General features: G+C 35.1%; 1 protein-coding gene and 1 gene segment (V, D, J or C); both read right to left on the reverse strand.

The window, feature by feature from the left end:
• The window catches only part of LOC116734897 (uncharacterized), a 161,545-nt gene that overhangs the window by 132,590 nt on the left and 10,261 nt on the right, over positions 1–18,694 (reverse strand). The gene's annotated exons all lie outside the window — the stretch shown is intronic.
• LOC116734902 (Ig heavy chain V region 914-like) lies at positions 2,673–3,233 on the reverse strand. The segment is given in 2 exon segments: positions 2,673–3,076; positions 3,164–3,233. Coding segments are annotated over 2 exon segments (438 nt in total).

Consider the following 18,694-nt stretch of genomic DNA (forward strand, 5'->3'; position numbering starts at 1 on the left):
TTTACATAATAGCATTGCATGCTGACAGTCTTCAGTTAGAGGCTTTTTCAGATTTGCCCTACCCTTCCTGCCCCAACATCATCATCCAAAACAACTCTACGTAGATACTTGGGTGATATGAGTTACAACATTTAATTTCCAAATTTGAACTGGATTTTTGAACTGAATTGGATAAAATCACACCAGAACCAGAGGAAATGTTCACAGTGTCTTACCATGAGTGTTGCTCAGGGGTCAAAGGTCCTCTGTCCAGATTTTGATTAATTTAACATTTCATTTAGAAAACAAGGCCCAAGAGTCTGGACCTATTTTTATCGTCGTCCATTAAAAGCTACTCTGCTTACCAGAAATGTGTTACATGTTACTTCTGAGAGGAGATGATCTATTGACCATGTCCTGGAGACTTCTTAGCCTTTTACTGAGAAGTTGCTTTTTAAATGTTTCACTTCTGTTCAAGGTTTTTACATTTTTTTGGAACTTGCTCATGGAAAAACTACACCAAAGTTTATATACAAAATAAAAATATGAAGAGAATGAAGAGAACTCTTTTCCTCTGTAAAAAATATGTTAACTGCGGTCTGATGGCTCCTCCTCTGGTGGCTTTGAAGTATTACAAAAGTATTACAAAATACGTTCAGCAGTGTTTCAGCAGAATTATAAATAATGAAACCAACCTAAAGTTTTAAGAGCTGGGGCAAAATAAATAAAATATGTTCATAAAAATAAATTCCTGTTAACTTCATATAATTATGACAGAGGAGCAGGTGGCCATATTTGCATGCAGTCAAACCTAAAATGCAGTTAACTCCATCTAACAAGACTCATCAGAATAGTTAAAGTATTTTAAAAAGTTGGAAAATCTGCCACACATCTTCATTCCAAAGGGATTGGTTGTCAAATATAAACTATGCTCACTGAAAATTGAATAATTTAAAGTTTTCAAGTAAACTTTCAGAGCTCACTAATAATTTATCAAACACGCTTTGTTAAAGTTAGCAGAGGATTGTTCTGAAGTCAGTCGGGTTAGGTTGATATAAAGCTCATGTCTGACTGCTGAATGCTAAGTTTTTGTTCAGGCTTGCATATGGTTTGTTTCACTGTGCGTAGTCTCACACAGTAATAAACAGCTGCGTCTTCAGGCTGCATATTCTGTCCTGTTATTGTTACTGTTCCAGCAGAAGTGTCTCTGCTGTGGCTGAACTTGTTCTTTAGGGCATCATTGTTGTAAAAGATCCCACCACCCCACTGATGAAAAATCCATTCCATCAACCTTCCTTCACGATGTCTGATCCAACCTGTTGCATAGCTATCATCAGTCATAGAATAACCAGAGGGCCGACAGGTGATGGTCAGTGATTGTCCAGGCTGCACAAGTTGAGAGTCTGGCTGGATCAGATCAATGCAGTAGACACCTGTAGAAACAAAGATAAACATCAAGGCAGTGAGTCATTGAAGCTGTCATTGTATCAGATGTAATTATTAGTTTGACGCTATAAAAAGATGCTCACAGGATCCAGCTGTCAGCAGCAGCAGTATCAGAGATAGAGAGAACATGGTTGATGCTGAAGCTGAACTGATGGAAGCTCTTTGTTCCTCTCAGTAACACATCATCCTCACTTCCTTTTATACAAGCTAAATTTGCATATTGTTGAGTGCATGATTGTTTGTAATGATGATCAGTGTTTTGATAATTCATTTAAAGAAAAAAAAAAACAACAAAATGTATCATGACACATCAAGATATTGAAGACCTTCTATTCGTCCAGCCATAAAAAGACAACTTATTTTCCAATGTTCTGACTGAGATGATCATATTTTTCGCTGAAGACAATATATATCTGTCACAAAAGGGCTGAAGATGCTAAAACTAAAAGATTTTCAGAGATTTTAACTGGTTGAATTTGTTTGATCTTTTATCAAACAAATTCATTGAAAATATTAAAAGCAATGGACTACTCCATTGCTGTACATAGACATTTTTCTTTATAAATTACATTAAAATGTGTTTAACTCTTACTTGCTGATAAAAACAGTTTATCAGATATTTGTCCACGGTACTTTCTATTTCTTGAGGGAAACTTTTACTTAACTTTTTCCTGCTCCTTCTTTAAGGTCATTTTCTGAAGTGATTAGCCTTCAATCAAATTAGTTTTTGTAGAAACATCTCTATTTAAATAATCTTTTGTGCCTTTTTACTACCATGAGCTGATCAGTTTAGATGATTTTCATGGCGACTAAGGATTTTCCCTTTACTGGTTCTGTGGTTCATTCACTCCAATTAACTTATGATGTTTTGTCAATCTACGTTGATTAGCTCAGGATTCCATTATAGCATTCAAATGACTTTCTTCCATTATTTTTTGTCACTAGTGGCCTTTATTGAATGTTACCACTCAGTAAATGGGCAGGAAGAGAAGGTGAAGAACACATGCAACAAAGATCTATTACACTATAAAGTTCCCCGGGAATCCAGATTTTCTTACAACCTTTCTTGGTGCTTTTCCAGATGTTTTAACTGACTGTTTTTAACACCTGATATTTAAGAGTTTTGCAATTTACGTTTCAAATATTTTTAAAGTATCTTCTTAAAAACAGAGAGTTTGATTGAAAAAAAAAAACTTCTAGAGGGACTGTATAATTAAGCATACATGCATTGTTAAAGTCAGCAGAGGCTTGTGCTGCACTCAGTGTGGCTTGGTTTTTATGAAGTCCATGTCTGACTGCTGGCTGCTGAGTTTTTGTGCAGTCTTGAATGTGGTTTGTATCACTGTGTGTCTCACACAGTAATAAACAGCTGTGTCTTCAGGCTGCAGATTCTGTCCTGTTATTGTTACTGTTCCAGCAGAAGTGTCTCTGCTGTAGCTGAACTTGTTCTTTAGGGCATCATTCTTGTAAAAGGTCCCACTACCCCACATATGAAAAATCCATTCCATTGGTTTTCTTTCACGATGTCTGATCCATCCTGTTGCATAGCTATCTGTCACAGAATAACCAGAGGGCCGGCAGGTGATGGTCAGTGATTGTCCAGGCTGCACAAGTTGAGAGTCTGGCTGGATCAGATCAATGCAGTAGACACCTGTAGAAACAAAGATAATAATTAAGACACAGTAATTGTCATTGTATCATATCTAATTATAAGTTTTATTCTATTAAAGATGCTCACAGGATCCAGCTGTCAGCAGCAGCAGTATCAGAGGTAGAGAGAACATGGTTGATGCTGAACTGATGGAAGCTCTTTGTTCTTTTCAGTAACACAGCATCTTCACTTCCTTTTATACAAGCTAAATTTGCATATTGTTGGGAACCTGTTTGCGTGTACTGACTTTATCTAGAATTGATGTTTTTATATTTTATTCACTAACCAAAGTGTATCTATATTCATCAAGACTTTGAATACACTTTCTTCTTTTAGCTGCTTTAAACATGGTTTAAGTTCCCAATGCTCTGCCTGAGATTTCCAGACTAATCTCTCCTCCCAGACACAAGGAGCTGAAACTAAAACTGAGTTTTCAGAGATATTATCTATTTCTTTTGGTTTGATTTAACCCTTTGTCAAGAAGTCCAACCAAAAAAGGTATATAATGTAAAGACCATAAAAATAATATTCCACTATTCTAAACATCCATCTACTGCAGAATCCTGAGAGAGAAGTTTTATATCTCCAGCAGTGTTTGGGAAAAAGACGGGGCACACTGTTGCTGGTTGACAGTTTATCTCAGGACAAAACAACCATGGACACCCCTTCACACAAATCAGGGCAACTTAGAGAGACCTATTAACCTTACACTTATGTTTATGGACTGTGGTTACCTGAACAGAACTCATGCTTGCACAAAGGAGAACGTGGAAAGTGCATGAAGAAGGACCCTAGTGGGGGATTCTAAGAAGCTTCTTACTGGAAGGCAACTGTGCTCTGTTGTAAACAGATGTGTTTTAAACAAATAATATTCAAATATGTGAAGCTTTGTATGTATTTTATGAAAATAAAATCCTAAATTCTATAAACTTAGTCATTCATCACGTTAACATTCTTGTGTCCAGAACTGTAGAGGTAACTAAAATATCTAAATTTATCAGCTCTAATTAACAGAACATAAGTTGACATGACTTTTATTTAGACTCACAAATAAGAAAAGATAACTGAATCATATAGCGAAATAATCCTTCAAGGGGAAAACTCAGTATGTAAATGCAAACATTAGTAATAGCTTATTATTGTTTGTTTCAATTGTTTTTTTGTTCGTTTGTTTTTTTTTTGCTAAAAAATTGCTTTTAACAAAAGAAGTCAAGTTGTTTCATATAATTTGTGGTTTATTGGCTCCTCCTATGGTGACTGACAAGTATTACAAATGTTCAGACTTTGTGGGGTTTTTGTTCAGGGGTTCTGTTACTTTGTCTCACTGTGAGACTCTGGCACAGTAATACACAGCAGAGTCTTCAGGCTGCATATTTTGTCCATTGAGAGTCACTGTGTTGCTGGAAGAATCAGTGGAAATGCTGAACTTGTTTTTGAGTGAACCTTTATAGTTTCTTGAAGATCTGTATGCTTCTCCAATCCACTCCAGTGCTTTGCCTTCAGGTTGTTTGATCCAAGATGTCCAGTAGCTATTAACAGAGTAAGAGACCTGACAGCTGATGGTCAGACGTTGACCTGGCTGCACATTCACAGAGGCTGGCTGTGTCAGCTGTTCACACTTCAAGCCTGTGAAATAAATGACGGAATAGTTCAGGATTATTCTTCTCAATAATTTAATAACTGGTGAAAAGTTTAAGAAACTCACCTGCAGCTGCTAGGAGCAGAAACAAAAGAGCACAAAACATGCTGACTGATGAAGCAAACATCCTGTTAACTCACCTTCATACTGTGACATTTTATAGTAGATGGGAGGAGGAAAAGTTTGCATATGATCAAACCCCCAGTGAGAGAGTGTTGTTTTAACAGGAATCAGTAGAAGAATTAATCTTTAACAAAAAAATTTGGATTAAGAAATAATGATGTCTACATTTGATTTCAACACAACCCATTCTTGTGTAAACATAGCTTTATAATTTAGAATAACTATATTCAGTTATTGCATTTGGAGTTCTCCACACTTTTCAGTTTAACTTTATGAAAAAAGAAATATTTCTCTGAAATGCAATAAAGTATCACATACATTGTTTCTTAGGTCAATGACCACATTGTTTCCTATTACTTTAGGATTACTTTTGACTTAGGTGTAGTGTTTTATAATAGCTGTCAGGTTTTAATGTTGTCATTATTTAGTCACTAAAAGCATAGTTTTGAAAATAACTGACACAATATTTTATTTTGTTTCAGTGAATACAAAATGAGCAAGGTGAAGATAAAATGAGAGAAAGTGTTTGTCAAAATGTTTCAGTGTGTTTTTTCTAATCTATTCTTGTATTTTGTTGTTATTTTCTACATAACACTTTGGTCCACTGTGGTCATTTAAAAGGGGCTTCATAAATAAAGTTGGATTGGAATCTTTGGCTCTTTTTAGCAAACTTCTTTCTTTTTTTTCTACTGTGGCTCTTGAGCATACGTCAAACTCAGGGCAACATTGACTGCTACTGACACCAGGCTAATTATATTGTCCAGTGTTTTGTGAAGTAGAGCTGGATGCATCAGCTCTTAAAGAGAAGAGTTTGTGCAGAACTACAGCTGATGTGATTTTTAGATAGAGATTAAAAAACTGTAATGAAGATGAAGATAAAGATGAGGATGACCAATATTGGTCATCCTGCTCTAAAAACATCAACATTGATATTTCACAATTCATTTCTGTAAGGTATATTGTATAAATCTGTAAAGCAGTTGGATAATTGTGCATTAAGGGCATTTTTACAAAATATGACATATTTGTTTTTTCTTTCAAAAAAATAGGGTGAACTCTCATCCAAACTGGCAGCTGCTCTACACAAAGTCATACAGCAGAATCATTGCACATGTTCACATGAACCTTTTGTGTGAGTGTATTCCGCTTGCTGCTGAGGTTTTGCACAGGGTTACCCGTGGTTTGTATCACAGTGTGACTCTGACACAGTAATAAACAGCTGTGTCTTCAGGCTGCAGATTCTGTCCTGATATTGTTACTGTTCCAGCAGAAGTGTCTCTGCTGTAGCTGAACTTGTTCTTTAGGGCATCATTGTTGTAAAAGTTCCCACCACCCCACATTTCAAAAATCCATTCCATTGGTTTTCCTTCACGATGTCTGATCCATCCTGTTGCATAGCTATTATCAGTCATATAATAACCAGAGGGCCGACAGGTGATGGTCAGTGATTGTCCAGGCTGCACAAGTTGAGAGTCATTGTCTCAGATGTAATAATTAATAGTTTGAATCTGTAGAAAGCTCCTCACAGGATCCAGTTGTCAGGAGCAGCAGTAGATATAGAGATGGAGAGAACATGGCTGATGCTGAAGCTGAACTGATGGATGCTCCTTGTTCCTCTGACTTATACTCCTCACTTCCTTTTAAATTTTTACATCTTTTTGCATAGTAGACTGCTTGTTCTGACTCGATTTATCATAATTTTTCGGTACCTCATGTCTTCTGCAGCTTTAAAGCTTTTAAAGAAGACTTTAAAGCTTTAACAAAGTATTTTTAAACTGGGGAACCCAAGTTCAGAAGTTGTTCTTAAACTCATAATAAAATGCACACCTGTTTTAGACTCTATCCATTATTGTCCTAGAAAATGGTTGACATTCTTCCACTTGTTGTGAGCACGTTCAGTTGTAATTACAAGTTTCATTTAAAATTTGTGTACTTGATAATAAAAGTAAACTTCCTTCTCTAAAGTGTACTTTGTTATTTTTTTATCCACTGTTTCTCATTTTTAGGGGGCATTTTTTTACTTCAACCACTTTCCACAGCCAAGAATATTATTAAGAATGTTATCAAGATTAGATTTTATAGATCTTTAACTTCACACCTGCTCCTATTACTGGGCTGGGAAACATTTTTAATTATACTCCTCATTCACTCATGAAACCAAAGTTCTCACAGTCTCTTTTATTGTTAAAGCTTCTATTTTCATTTTTTAATACTTTGTCTGGAAATATTGAATCTTCATGCATTCAATTTAATTATTGTTTGTTTGGTTCACTAGGTTTTCATGTTGATGATCTAACTGATCACTCACAAATGAGCAATTACAGTTTTGATCGCAGGACTTCAATTCTGTTAGTTGATTTTAATTTATGAAATGCAAAATAATGTGTAAATGTCTTGAGAATTTATGATTTATTTCTATTTTACTCACAGAGTCATTTTTTAGTTGCCATGAGAAATATTTCTTCTAGCTCTCTTCAAAATATCTGGGAAGCCATTTGGCTTGTTTTTTTTTCTGTCTAATCATCTCATATCCATTAATGTTAGTTTTTTTATCCACATTAAATCTGAGCAACATATCCTTCATGCATTAATCTGACTCCTACGCTGAAGGGCTGAACCTTTTTCAATAATTAAAGACTGGAAAGTAAAGTTTTAATATACTGGTAGATTTTTTGGTAACTTTTTAGCAGTCGGTCTCAAAAATTTTCCCCATAGTTAGTCAGATAAAACAATTCATCACATTGTAACAAAATAAACCTCCCTAAAAATGATCACTGTGAAAAGTAATTGTCAGTAAAATTTTGTGAAGACATTTAGGAAAATATACATGGTACTGATACATTTACATAGTTATTTGTCACTGACAGTTCTCAGAAACCAGTTGTCTCTGTGATCACATTGTTTTTAATCTGTTGAGGTTTTTGTGCAGCTGTTCCTCTGCTTTCAGTCACTGTGTCTCTTCGAGCACAGAAGTAAACAGCAGAATCTTCTGCTGTCAGACTCCTGATCTCGAGGTACTGGGTGCTGCTGGGGACATTTTCAGTCATGATGAAACGACTTTGGAAGGAACTGCCATAGATGGCGGCGTTGCTACCAGTGTACATCCTCCCAACCCACTCCAGAGCTCTGCCCGGTCTCTGTTTTATCCAGTGGATATTATAGCTTGTCATGCTGTAACCAGAAATGACACAAGACATCTTCACTGTCTCTCCAGGTCTCTTCACCTCAGAGTCTGACTGCTCCAGTTTGATCTGACTCCAGGCTCCTGTAAGAAAATATCTTGTCATTGTCTGTTAAAATTATAACTCGCTGTAAATGAATGTTTAAATAAATGGGCTGAGGCACTCACTGTGAATAAAAACTACAAAAAGAAAAGTCAATGTGATTGATTTATCCATTCTCTGGCAAAAAGCTATTTGTTTGCTGGTATGATTTAAGAAAACTATGATTTTTTCTTCTGTGTCTGATGGAAAATATGCAAGAACTGTGGATGAGATCTTTTTAAAGAAGAAGACTTTGCATAGACCCTCCCCTGACTACAGATTACACTTGAGTCCACACCTAAAGCTGCTTTCCATCCTGTGTCACAACAGTATGGAACAGAATTTATTTATTTATTTATGATCAGCTTTATTTATGATCTCATCTAAAAACTGAAGTTATTTGGTCATGTGGTGATAATATAAAATCTTATAGAAGTGCTTTGAAATTACAAATGAAACTTTTATTACAGAGTGATTTAGACATTCTGACAGTATATAGTTTTAGAAAAAAAAGGTGGACTTTGAACTATATTATGGATGTAAGATAAACAATTTTCTATCAAAAACAGTGCTACATCTTTTTTATAAGTGAAATTACATGTGCACATCACCTGAGGAGTTTTTGTACAGCCTTGTTGCTGGTTTGTATCATTGTGGTCTTGTTTGGCACAATAATACACAGCAGAGTCTTCAGGCTGCATATTATGTCCATTCAGAGTTGCTGTGTTAGTGGAAGAAACAAATGTGATACTGAACTGGTTTTGCAGTGAATCTTTGTATAATGTATTCCATCTAGAGCCTTCTCCAGAACCACCAATCCACTCCAGTGCTTTCCCTGCAGGATGTCTGAAAAAAGCTGTCCAGTAGCTGCTGACAGAATAAGAGACCTGACAGCTGAGGGTCAAAGGTTGGCCTGGCCGCACAGCCAGAGAGGCTGGCTGAGTCAGCTGCTCACATTTCACACCTATAAACAAGAAAATATTATACTGGAGTGTGAGAACAGTGAGCAGACAGTCTAGTGTAATCATGCTGTCAACGCCTCAATGAGACTCACAGGATGCAGCAGCCAGCAGCAGCAGCAGAGCTACAGAGAACATGTTGGTGCTGAAGATGATCTGATGGGAGTTTCTCTTCTGCTGCCTCAAAAACTATTTAAGGTAGACAACCTGGAAGTTCAATTTGCATAGAGGCAAAAGACAGATGATCTGTCCAGTCAGATATGAAATAAATGAATTAAAGTGTGGTTTTGTACAGGAAGAGCAGAACTGATACTTGGAGCCTAATTTATGTCTTTGGGCTGTTGGAGAAAACTGGAGCATCCACACAGGCACATAAACAACATGCAAACTCCATGCAGATTGACCCGAGCTGGGACTCAAACACAGGACATTCTTGATGCTAGGAAACAGTGCTTACAACAGCGCAATTGACACACTGCTCATGTGGGTTTGCTGTACATCAATCAGTCAGTAAACATTACCAATTATATTTAGTGATTGTAGCAAAAACTCCTTCTGAACCCTCATTTGCCAATTTTGAAGTTAGCAAATTACTCTCATAAGTTAAATGAAGTTTTTTTTTTCTATCAGAGTTTTGACATACACAAAGGTTTGCTGTCAACATAGAAGCAGTAATTATGAGTCCTTGTAGAAAATAGTGGAAAATAAAAAATGCAGCCAAAGGAAAGAAAAATTTGATTTTTGTATATAAAAAAAAATTTAATTGTGCAATAACTGATTAATAACAAAATAAACTGGAGTCTAATTTTCATCCTTATTTTGTAAAACTAAGTAGAAGAACAGTTCATGATGTGAACAGGATCATGTTATACTTGTGATATTAAAGCACAATCTTAAAGTGTAACAAAAAGCAAGTAAAAGGAGTTAATGTGATTAACTCCTTTAGTAATAATCCCTAACCTTTTCCAGTTTTAACATTGTTCTTTTTCTAATCTGTTTTCCTTTTATGAAAGTGTCTTAACATGACTTAAACAAAGTTAATGTTTATGACATTTTTGTAGGAACTGAAATGTAACAAAACAATGCAAAAAAAGAGAGAAAGAAACCAAAGGAATTATCTAAAAATGTATAGTTATAATATGAAGAAAATAAATAGATATACTGGTTAGTCCCTTGTTGTTGTGGCCAACACACCTAAATAATTTTGTGGCGTAGCGCCCTCTGTGTTGGCTTTGTCCTAAAAACTTACATGTGCTGAAATGTTTTTGTACAGAGTTCCTGGTTTCTGTGTCACTGTGGACCATCGAACACAATAATAAACAGCAGAGTCCTCCGCTGACAAACTGTTCATCTGCAGATACACTTGCTCTCTGCTGTTGTCTCTGGAGATAGTGAACCGGTTTCTCAATGACTGAGGATAGTAGGTTCTGTCACCACTATTACTGATACCAGAAACCCATTCCAGTCCTTTTCCAGCTGGCTGTCTGACCCAAGCAAACCAAATGCCACTAAACCCAGAATATGTGCAGGTCAGTCTGTGGGACTCAGCAGCTCTTTTGACCACTGATTCAGACTCAGTCAGTGTTTGACACTCAGTACCTGTAGAAAGACAGTTAGTTAGCTACTGAACATTAATAAGGTTGTATTTATCAATTGAGAAGTTGCCATAAGTTCTTACCTTTCCAAATAATTGCCAGGATGACAAAAGTTGTCACAACCCCAGTTCTGATCATTGTTGCACCCATTTGTCTCTGCTAAGTCTACACTGTGTTTGTCCCTGATTTTATCAGGTTTAAAACAGATACTGAAAAATTAAAGGAGATAGATTTTTGCATCAGCTCCTCCCATTCAAAGGAGGTGAACACTTGAGCCTTATTATTGGAGTATCTTTTTGCAGAGACTTCAGAAGGACTCATGTAGTGTGCATTACATTATCTTTGCACAATTAACTTATCAGCACATGCTTAGATCCATTCATTTCATTCTGAAACCAAGTGGTATTTCAAGTGAAAAGTAGATATATTGAAGTTGAAAAGAAGAATGATATCCTCATCTGCTGAACGTCAAGTCACCAGATCCTTAAAAACAGGAAATCCCAAATCAACACATTGTTGTTGTTGCCATCCTTTTCTGCAAATTGTCCGATCTAGTGCATTCTACACTGACTGAAATCAAGAAGTTGCTGGGGCTTTTTCCTTTGCTATCATGGGAGATTGCACTCAAGCTGTTAGAACCTGTCAAAGACCCAGGAATAATTAGTAATAAATGTAAAATTAGATTAAGACAAACTCACAATGGAAGAGATGTATGACTATTTTGAAAGACATCAAGGTCAGCAGGACATACATTTGACTTTCATCTTTAAAATGAATGTGTGACCAAAGGACGTCCATCTAATATCGAAGATAATCATACACTGGGAGTTCTAAAATATTACATCTGCATTGGAATTACATTTTATGAGACGATTTCTTTTTTTAGATTATGACCAAATTTTAACAAACTAAAGGCAAAAAAAAAGAAGGTGCACAGAAAACAACTTATTGTGAAACTTTATATGTCAGCTCTCCTAAAAAGGAAATGTAAAGTTTGTCACTTCCAGACAAGAAAGTAGATGTCTTGTGTTATCAGTATGTTTAATTTGTTAGAGTTCCAGCACTGGTCAAAAGTGATTATACAAGTGTCGGCTTTGAGGGGGTTTTGTACAGGTTGGCAAATGGTTTTTGTCACTGTGTCTCTTCTGGCACAGTAATACACAGCGGAGTCTCCAGGCTGCATATTCTGTCCATTCAGAGTCACTGTTTTACTGGAAGAGTCTAAACTGATGCTGAATTTGTTCTTTAGTGAGTCTTTGCAGTAATTGGTATATCCTACGCCTGCTCCTCCAATCCATTCCAGTCCTTTCCCAGCAGGCTGCCTGATCCAGACTGTCCAGTAGCTGCTGAGAGAATAAGAGACCTGGCAGCTGATCACCAGGCGTTGACCTGGCTGCACTGTTACAGAAGCTGGTTGTGTCAGCTGCTGACATTCCACACCTGCAAAGAAAAAATACTTTGTAGAGTTTTAACAAACATGGCGTTGAGAATGTGTTGTGTGTTTCTGTCTCTGTGAGACTTACAGGACCAGGCAACCAACAGGAGCAGCAGAGTTACAGACATGTTGACGATCTGGTGGGAGTTTCTTTTCATTTCACTTGTTTTATAGCAGACAGCTTGGAGGTTTACTTTGCATAGAAAGAGGCACAAGAAAGTTTAACTGTCCAATCAGAGATAAAGAGAGAGTTTTGGCTGAGAAAATGTGTTCTCTTTTTTCTTCAGACTAGATTGAACAAATAGAACAATAGTTCTAACAGAACAATAGTTCTGTTAGTGGTGAAAGTACATTTTCTCATACAGTTACAATCAACAACAACAACAGCAAAAAAAAAAGGGTCAAGTTCAGATTTAACAGCTTTTGGTTGCTTGGAAAAGGTTAACGCAAAGAGCAACCAAAGCTCTAAATGTCAGTCACTAAGCATTCAAGTGTAATTCTACCCACTGCCTGATCCAAGTGTCTCTGAAAAGAAAGGTGAGCCATAACTCTCGAGCACTAGTAATGCACAGACTCTTATTTGCTAAGAAAGACAGCAAATAATTAAACAATAAAATATATATATATATATATATATATATATATATATATTAATTGACAACTCAACACTTTGCATTTAAGTAACATAGATATAAATTATTCTCACATTCTGTTGTTTTCATGATGGTAGCAACAACATTTCCATCAATTAAGTAAATTGTATAAATCTGACTTTAAAACCCTTAATCTTTACAGCTAATGCAAGGTAGCAAGTTTTACCTTGCATATGATTAGTGGCTTGTCAAGTTTGTCCACTAGGTGGCAGCATATCTGAATATGTTTTTGGAAGAACCAATACAGTTTCTTATTTAAAACTGGTTTTACCTGAGATCTGCATGATATGAGGATGATCTATCATTATTTTCTGTCAGTTCATACTTCAAACAGATTATTACTGTTCATCATTTTTTTTTATCTGAACTTATATACTTTAAAAGCTGCTGCTCAGATCGCATTTTCACTTTTACCTAAACTTCCTCACAACGTTCTCCTGACGTGTTTTTAAATTTGATTGTGTTTTCCATGATTTCAAGAAAAAAAAAACATTCCTTGGAAACATTGTAACTCAACTCTGAGACAGAATAAGGAACAAACGTCCTAAATAAAAATAACAATAAAAAAAACTGAATGGAAGATTTCAGAAGATTTAAAATCTGAAGTGAAAATTTAAAATATTTGATTAAATGCCAGACACTACAAAGGAATCCTGCTGTCACTGAAGTCAATATGTGAAAAGATTCAGCATGTTGTGTGAAGAGAAGAAACAAGCGGAGATGAGGTTAACCTCAGCCTTTTCGTCTTCATGTGAAACTGAGCTGCTATTTGGTTTCTGTCAGATTTCCATCTGTATTTCTGCTTCCTGGTGACATGTGGGTTTAAACGATCAAACTTTTGCGCTAAGAAGGAGATGAGAAATGAGGTGTATTTCTGACTGTTGTTTCTCCTCATCATTTAGGTTATTCGCCTATAGATTACTGGAAATAACCTGAACAAGTGGCAGAGAGTGGAGGTGGTTTATCACATAATCAGTAAGAAAATAATTCAAATGAGAGTGGAAAAAGGAAGACAACATAGCTTTGAATGATGAAGGAAAACATTAGCACAATAAAAATATAATTAATAACAAGTTAATTATAGAAGATATTTGATAAATAAAGTAACAAAGCTGGAACATATCAAATAGGCTGCATTAAAGTTTATTTGTAGATCTTGCAAATAAATGAAACATGAACAGAATGAAGCAGAAACATTGTTCAATTTTTACAAACACCAAAAATTCTTTCTTCATTATCATGTCAAACAAAGACTAACCACAGAAAATACAGGACATTTGACTAAATTGAAGAAAAAATATTTAAATAACAGATCACAAATTCCCTCTTTTCTGGAATGATATTTTTTTTTTTTTTTTTTTAGCAAAGTTGTCCATGTTTTTCCTGAATTTATTTACAGGTTTACAGAAAAAATATATTTTTTTTTATTTCTCTTAGATATTCTTCTTTATTTTCATTTTTATATGTTTATCATGAAATCTGCGTGTAAAAATACATTTTCACATACATAAAAGTGCATTTTGATTTTTACAACTTTTTTGAGGAAGCCAATTCTTTAAATATAAAGGAAAAAACTCAAAATCGACCTCCTTTTTGCATACAAAAATACACACATATAGAAAAACAATAAAAGACTTGAAACAACTTTGCATAAAATTTACAGAAACACTAGAAAAAAATAAAAATAAAACTGTCAGTCAAAGGAAATTTCAATAAATTTTATTTCCCACTATAGCAAACAAACATCTCCAATTTATGTTAAAATTCCAGCAGCTGTGGTTGCCAGAATTTTAAATATGGTATAATCCATATTTGGCAACTACAACTGTTGGTATTTTACCATAAATTAGAGATGTTTTCTTATTTATTTTTTTAAGGGTATATTTTCCAATTTTATTATTTCAAAGCCATTTAATCACACATAATTTTTTTGAAAATGGATTTCAATTTGATATTCATGAACTAAAGGCTCAGTTTCAGAAGAGCAGGCCTCTGATGGTGAGGACGGTGCTGAAGGCCAGAGCTTTGGTGAACACCACTCGGACTCCATTCATCAGCAGCAGGTAGAAGTTCAGCTTGGCTTTTTCTGGACGACAGAGAAACAGAGTTCAGACTGAACTGAACACAAACAGCAGCGATCAGTGATGGAACCAAACTGAGACAGGAAGAGATCAGACTCACCTGGATAAATGCTGCCACATTCATCATCTGATTAGAGACAGAAAGAAAATCAGTCACACAAACATCATGAAAACTCTGACAGTCATAAAAAGTCAGTAAACACTCTTGTAAGAACTTCTTGTTATAAATTATTAACTGAAGCTTAGTTGAAGATGGGAGGTGTAATGCTGATGAGAGAGTTTAAGAAATAAAAAAAAATACCCAAAGTTTCAATGTCTTTAAAAACAAATTGTTAGATCATGACTCTTTATACTTTAAAATTTGGTACCGGCTTCATTGTTGCCGACCGTCCCGTTCATGTGACAGGAGTAGATGGCTTCGTTGCTGAATGCAGCAAAGTAGTAGGTGTTATTCTTCGACAGAACAGCATCATCCGTCCTCACATTGACCGGACCCTCTTTCAAATTCAGAACCATATTTTCCCACTTTGGTCGGAAATCTGTGACCAGACAGACGTTTGGACCAGACTGGTTTGCCGGCTTCACTGTGTAACCGGGAGTCTGCAGGGGACTGAGGACGAACAGGGACGGAGGAACAGGGGGAGCATTTGGATCTGCAGATGAGCAAAGAAAAACAGATCATATCAGGACATAAAAATGACTGGAACAGCAAGATTAACTACTTCATGTCAATGCATAAACCACAGTTTAAACAACTGTGACCCTTCACCCCTCACCACTTACATACAAGTCAATGGGTCAATGAAGACACTGGGGTCCCCATAACAGTTAAAATATTACAAAAGTAACAATAAGTTGATTCAAAAGTAATAAGTCATGAAAAAAAAGTATTTTTTAAAGTTTGAATATTGCAATCAATTAGCTTTTTAAAATGTTTTGTGATATTTTTTTTTTCCAAATAATTTAAAGAACGCAATGTTAAGTTAAAAATCTAATGCTTCTGCAGCAGCAACTTTGCCAAAAAAGGGAAATTTTGCCAAAGTATCACTTAGTTTTTCAAATGTACTTTCCAAGAGAAATAAGTATTTTGTTATGACGGAAAGTTTCCACCATCAGTTGGGTAGGTATACAAAATAAAGTAAGACGTCTGATGTTTCAAACTTTAGGGCTACAACCTTTTTACATTCAGAAACCTCCATCTTCTACATCTTGAGTTAAAAACTAATGAGTCTCTCCAGTTTCTACGGGTTTGATTTGTGGGAAATTAATGCATTTAAACAACTATTAAGCCAGTTCTTTTTCCAGCAAGCCGTTATATTAATTTGGTTTAAAAAAAAACCCAACATTTTCTGTAAATGAAAAACTCCAAAACAATGAATCTTGTTCAGAATTTTGACAATTCACCCAAACACCAACTTAGATGAAATTGTGTGAACACAGAAAGAATTTCAGTCACCGTCCCACAATGTTTGTAATCAATAAAGCCTAAAATTAAGTAATGATGGTGTGTCAAAAACATCATCAAAACATGTTTGCATAAAACCCTTCAATGAATTAAATACCATCACAGATTTATCATTAAATGTCAATTTTATTGTGATAAAATTTGAGAATATTAGAGTTACAACCAATTTAATTTGTCTAAAGCTTCTTCCTCAATGTAACGAAATGTAACTGCTGTTGCAGACCTCTCTGGAAGATCAGGCTCCCGATTTAGCTTCTTGTTTAGTGAAAACGTATGTTCTGCATATATTCACAATAAATGATAAGCATTTAGACATTTTTACACGGAGTAAATGATTCAATCATTTGAGTAATTTAGTTACCTTATATTTAGTCCATATAGTCCTTTTGTTTTCCACTTTTTTGTTTAAGTCGAGGTTTTGTCTCCATCAGATTTTTAATCCATTCTTAATTAAGAGGACTGTAATTGTTAGAGATTCTGGTAGCCATATTTTTCTTTGGTTATTTTGAGTTGCTTGAGCATAAATTATTCTTATTTCTTCTTGTGTGTCTAAATTGCCACTATGCTGCTGTTTTGCAAATCAAAATCATCTCTTTAGTCATTTGCTTTAAGTCAAAATGTAATTTAGTTGAGAAGTTAAAACAAAAAAATATGACATCACAAGCAATTATTTGAAATTATGCAAATAATTGCATAATTGTATGCAATATATATTTTTTTGCCTTCATGTAGTATTTTCTTCTGTTTGGATTTCATATGCAGAACATTTATTTCTGATGATTCGCTGTCATGTCCCCTTTTCCTCTACAGCTTGATCCAGCCTGGGTCAGATTCTAAATCAATCTTCATTTTCATATTTTCTGAAAAATAAAATTTTTACGATCTGGACCATCAATTACTTTTTTTCAACAGATTAAATTTGTTGATCTGGACGACAGAGCTCAAATAAAAATATGAAAAATGAGAAAGTTGTAGGGAACAACTTTCGGACGCTTTTACACTCATAGTAATGAAAACTTTGGGATTATTTAACACTGAATCAAAAATAAAAGCAATTTTACCGGAGACAATATTAAATGATTTTTTTGACAGTTTGCCATCTTACTGCAGTGTTGTATAACATGGTTTGAAATATAATATTAATAAGATTTGTCTGCGAAACTAAAATAGTACATCTACAAATGCAGTTTATTCAGATAACACCAAACCAATTTAACATGACTGTCAGTTAACAGGAGCATCAAAAGTTAAAACTAATCTAAAATTTTACATAAATATTATTATCATAAACAACAATTATAAATAGAACTGTAAACAATATTTTAAAGGATCTTACCTGGTAGAACCGTGACTGTTGTTCCATTACCCCAGTAGTCTAAATCTCACAGTGCTGCAGCTTCATTGACTGCTTGAACAAAAACCTGAAGCACCACAAAAAATGGAATAAAAACTGAATATTCACATAAAAGAGTTTCAACATTGGTTCAGTCTTATGGGATGGATATTTTTGTGTAGCGATTCTGAAAGAAACTAAGTATCAATTCTCTGATCCAATTGAAACAGACTCAAAAGTACGACTTATAGTCTATGAATTAAAGTCTAATTAATGTGGATTTGAAATATATCAGTTAAATGGAAACACTGTGTTCTTACCGCATATTACAAAGGTAGAAATTTCGTAAACTATACTTATTTATAGTCATTGTTATGAATTACAGACAGGTTTTTGCACTGAGGTTTTTGTATTGGTGTATATCTCTGTGCCCCCATATATCACTGTGAGAAACTCTGAAACAAAAACTTACAGCAGCAGCAGCAGCAGCAGAGCGGAGGAGGGAACTGAAAGACAGGAGACAGTTGGAACAGTTGTGGTTTTTAGGAAAATGTTCACATTTATTTAAGCGCCAAAGCCTGGTAGGAATAAAACGGTTTCTTCAAATGTACTGATTTAGTTAAAAAAGTTGAAGGAGCACAATTTAATTTTAATTTCCTCTAATTTTTTTATACCTGTACAAAGCAAACATATTTTGTTCTTCTATAGTTTGCCTTATCAGTGTTGACCGATGTAAGGCTAAATTCAAAATAATTATGTATAACTAACATTTTTCAATAAACATGCCTTGAAAATAGCTACACAAAGAGTATGTAAAAGATAGATTTAAAGCATTTGATATTTTCCTCCTGAACTGTATATGTTTTATATTAACATGTTTAGTTAATTTCTTGAGCCAACATGTTGAACCACTTTGTGCAATACTTAAAAAAGGGCTCAGTGGTGGAGCAGGCACAGCATGTGATGAAGATGATTGACTTTTGGCCTTGGGCCTTTTACTGCATGTTTTCCCCTTCACACTGTGACCCTACTTCCTGCAGATATGGCTTTTGTTGATTTTAAGCCTGCTACA

The sequence above is a fragment of the Xiphophorus hellerii genome, chromosome 16, assembly GCF_003331165.1.
Source record: "Xiphophorus hellerii strain 12219 chromosome 16, Xiphophorus_hellerii-4.1, whole genome shotgun sequence".
NCBI lineage: Eukaryota > Metazoa > Chordata > Actinopteri > Cyprinodontiformes > Poeciliidae > Xiphophorus > Xiphophorus hellerii.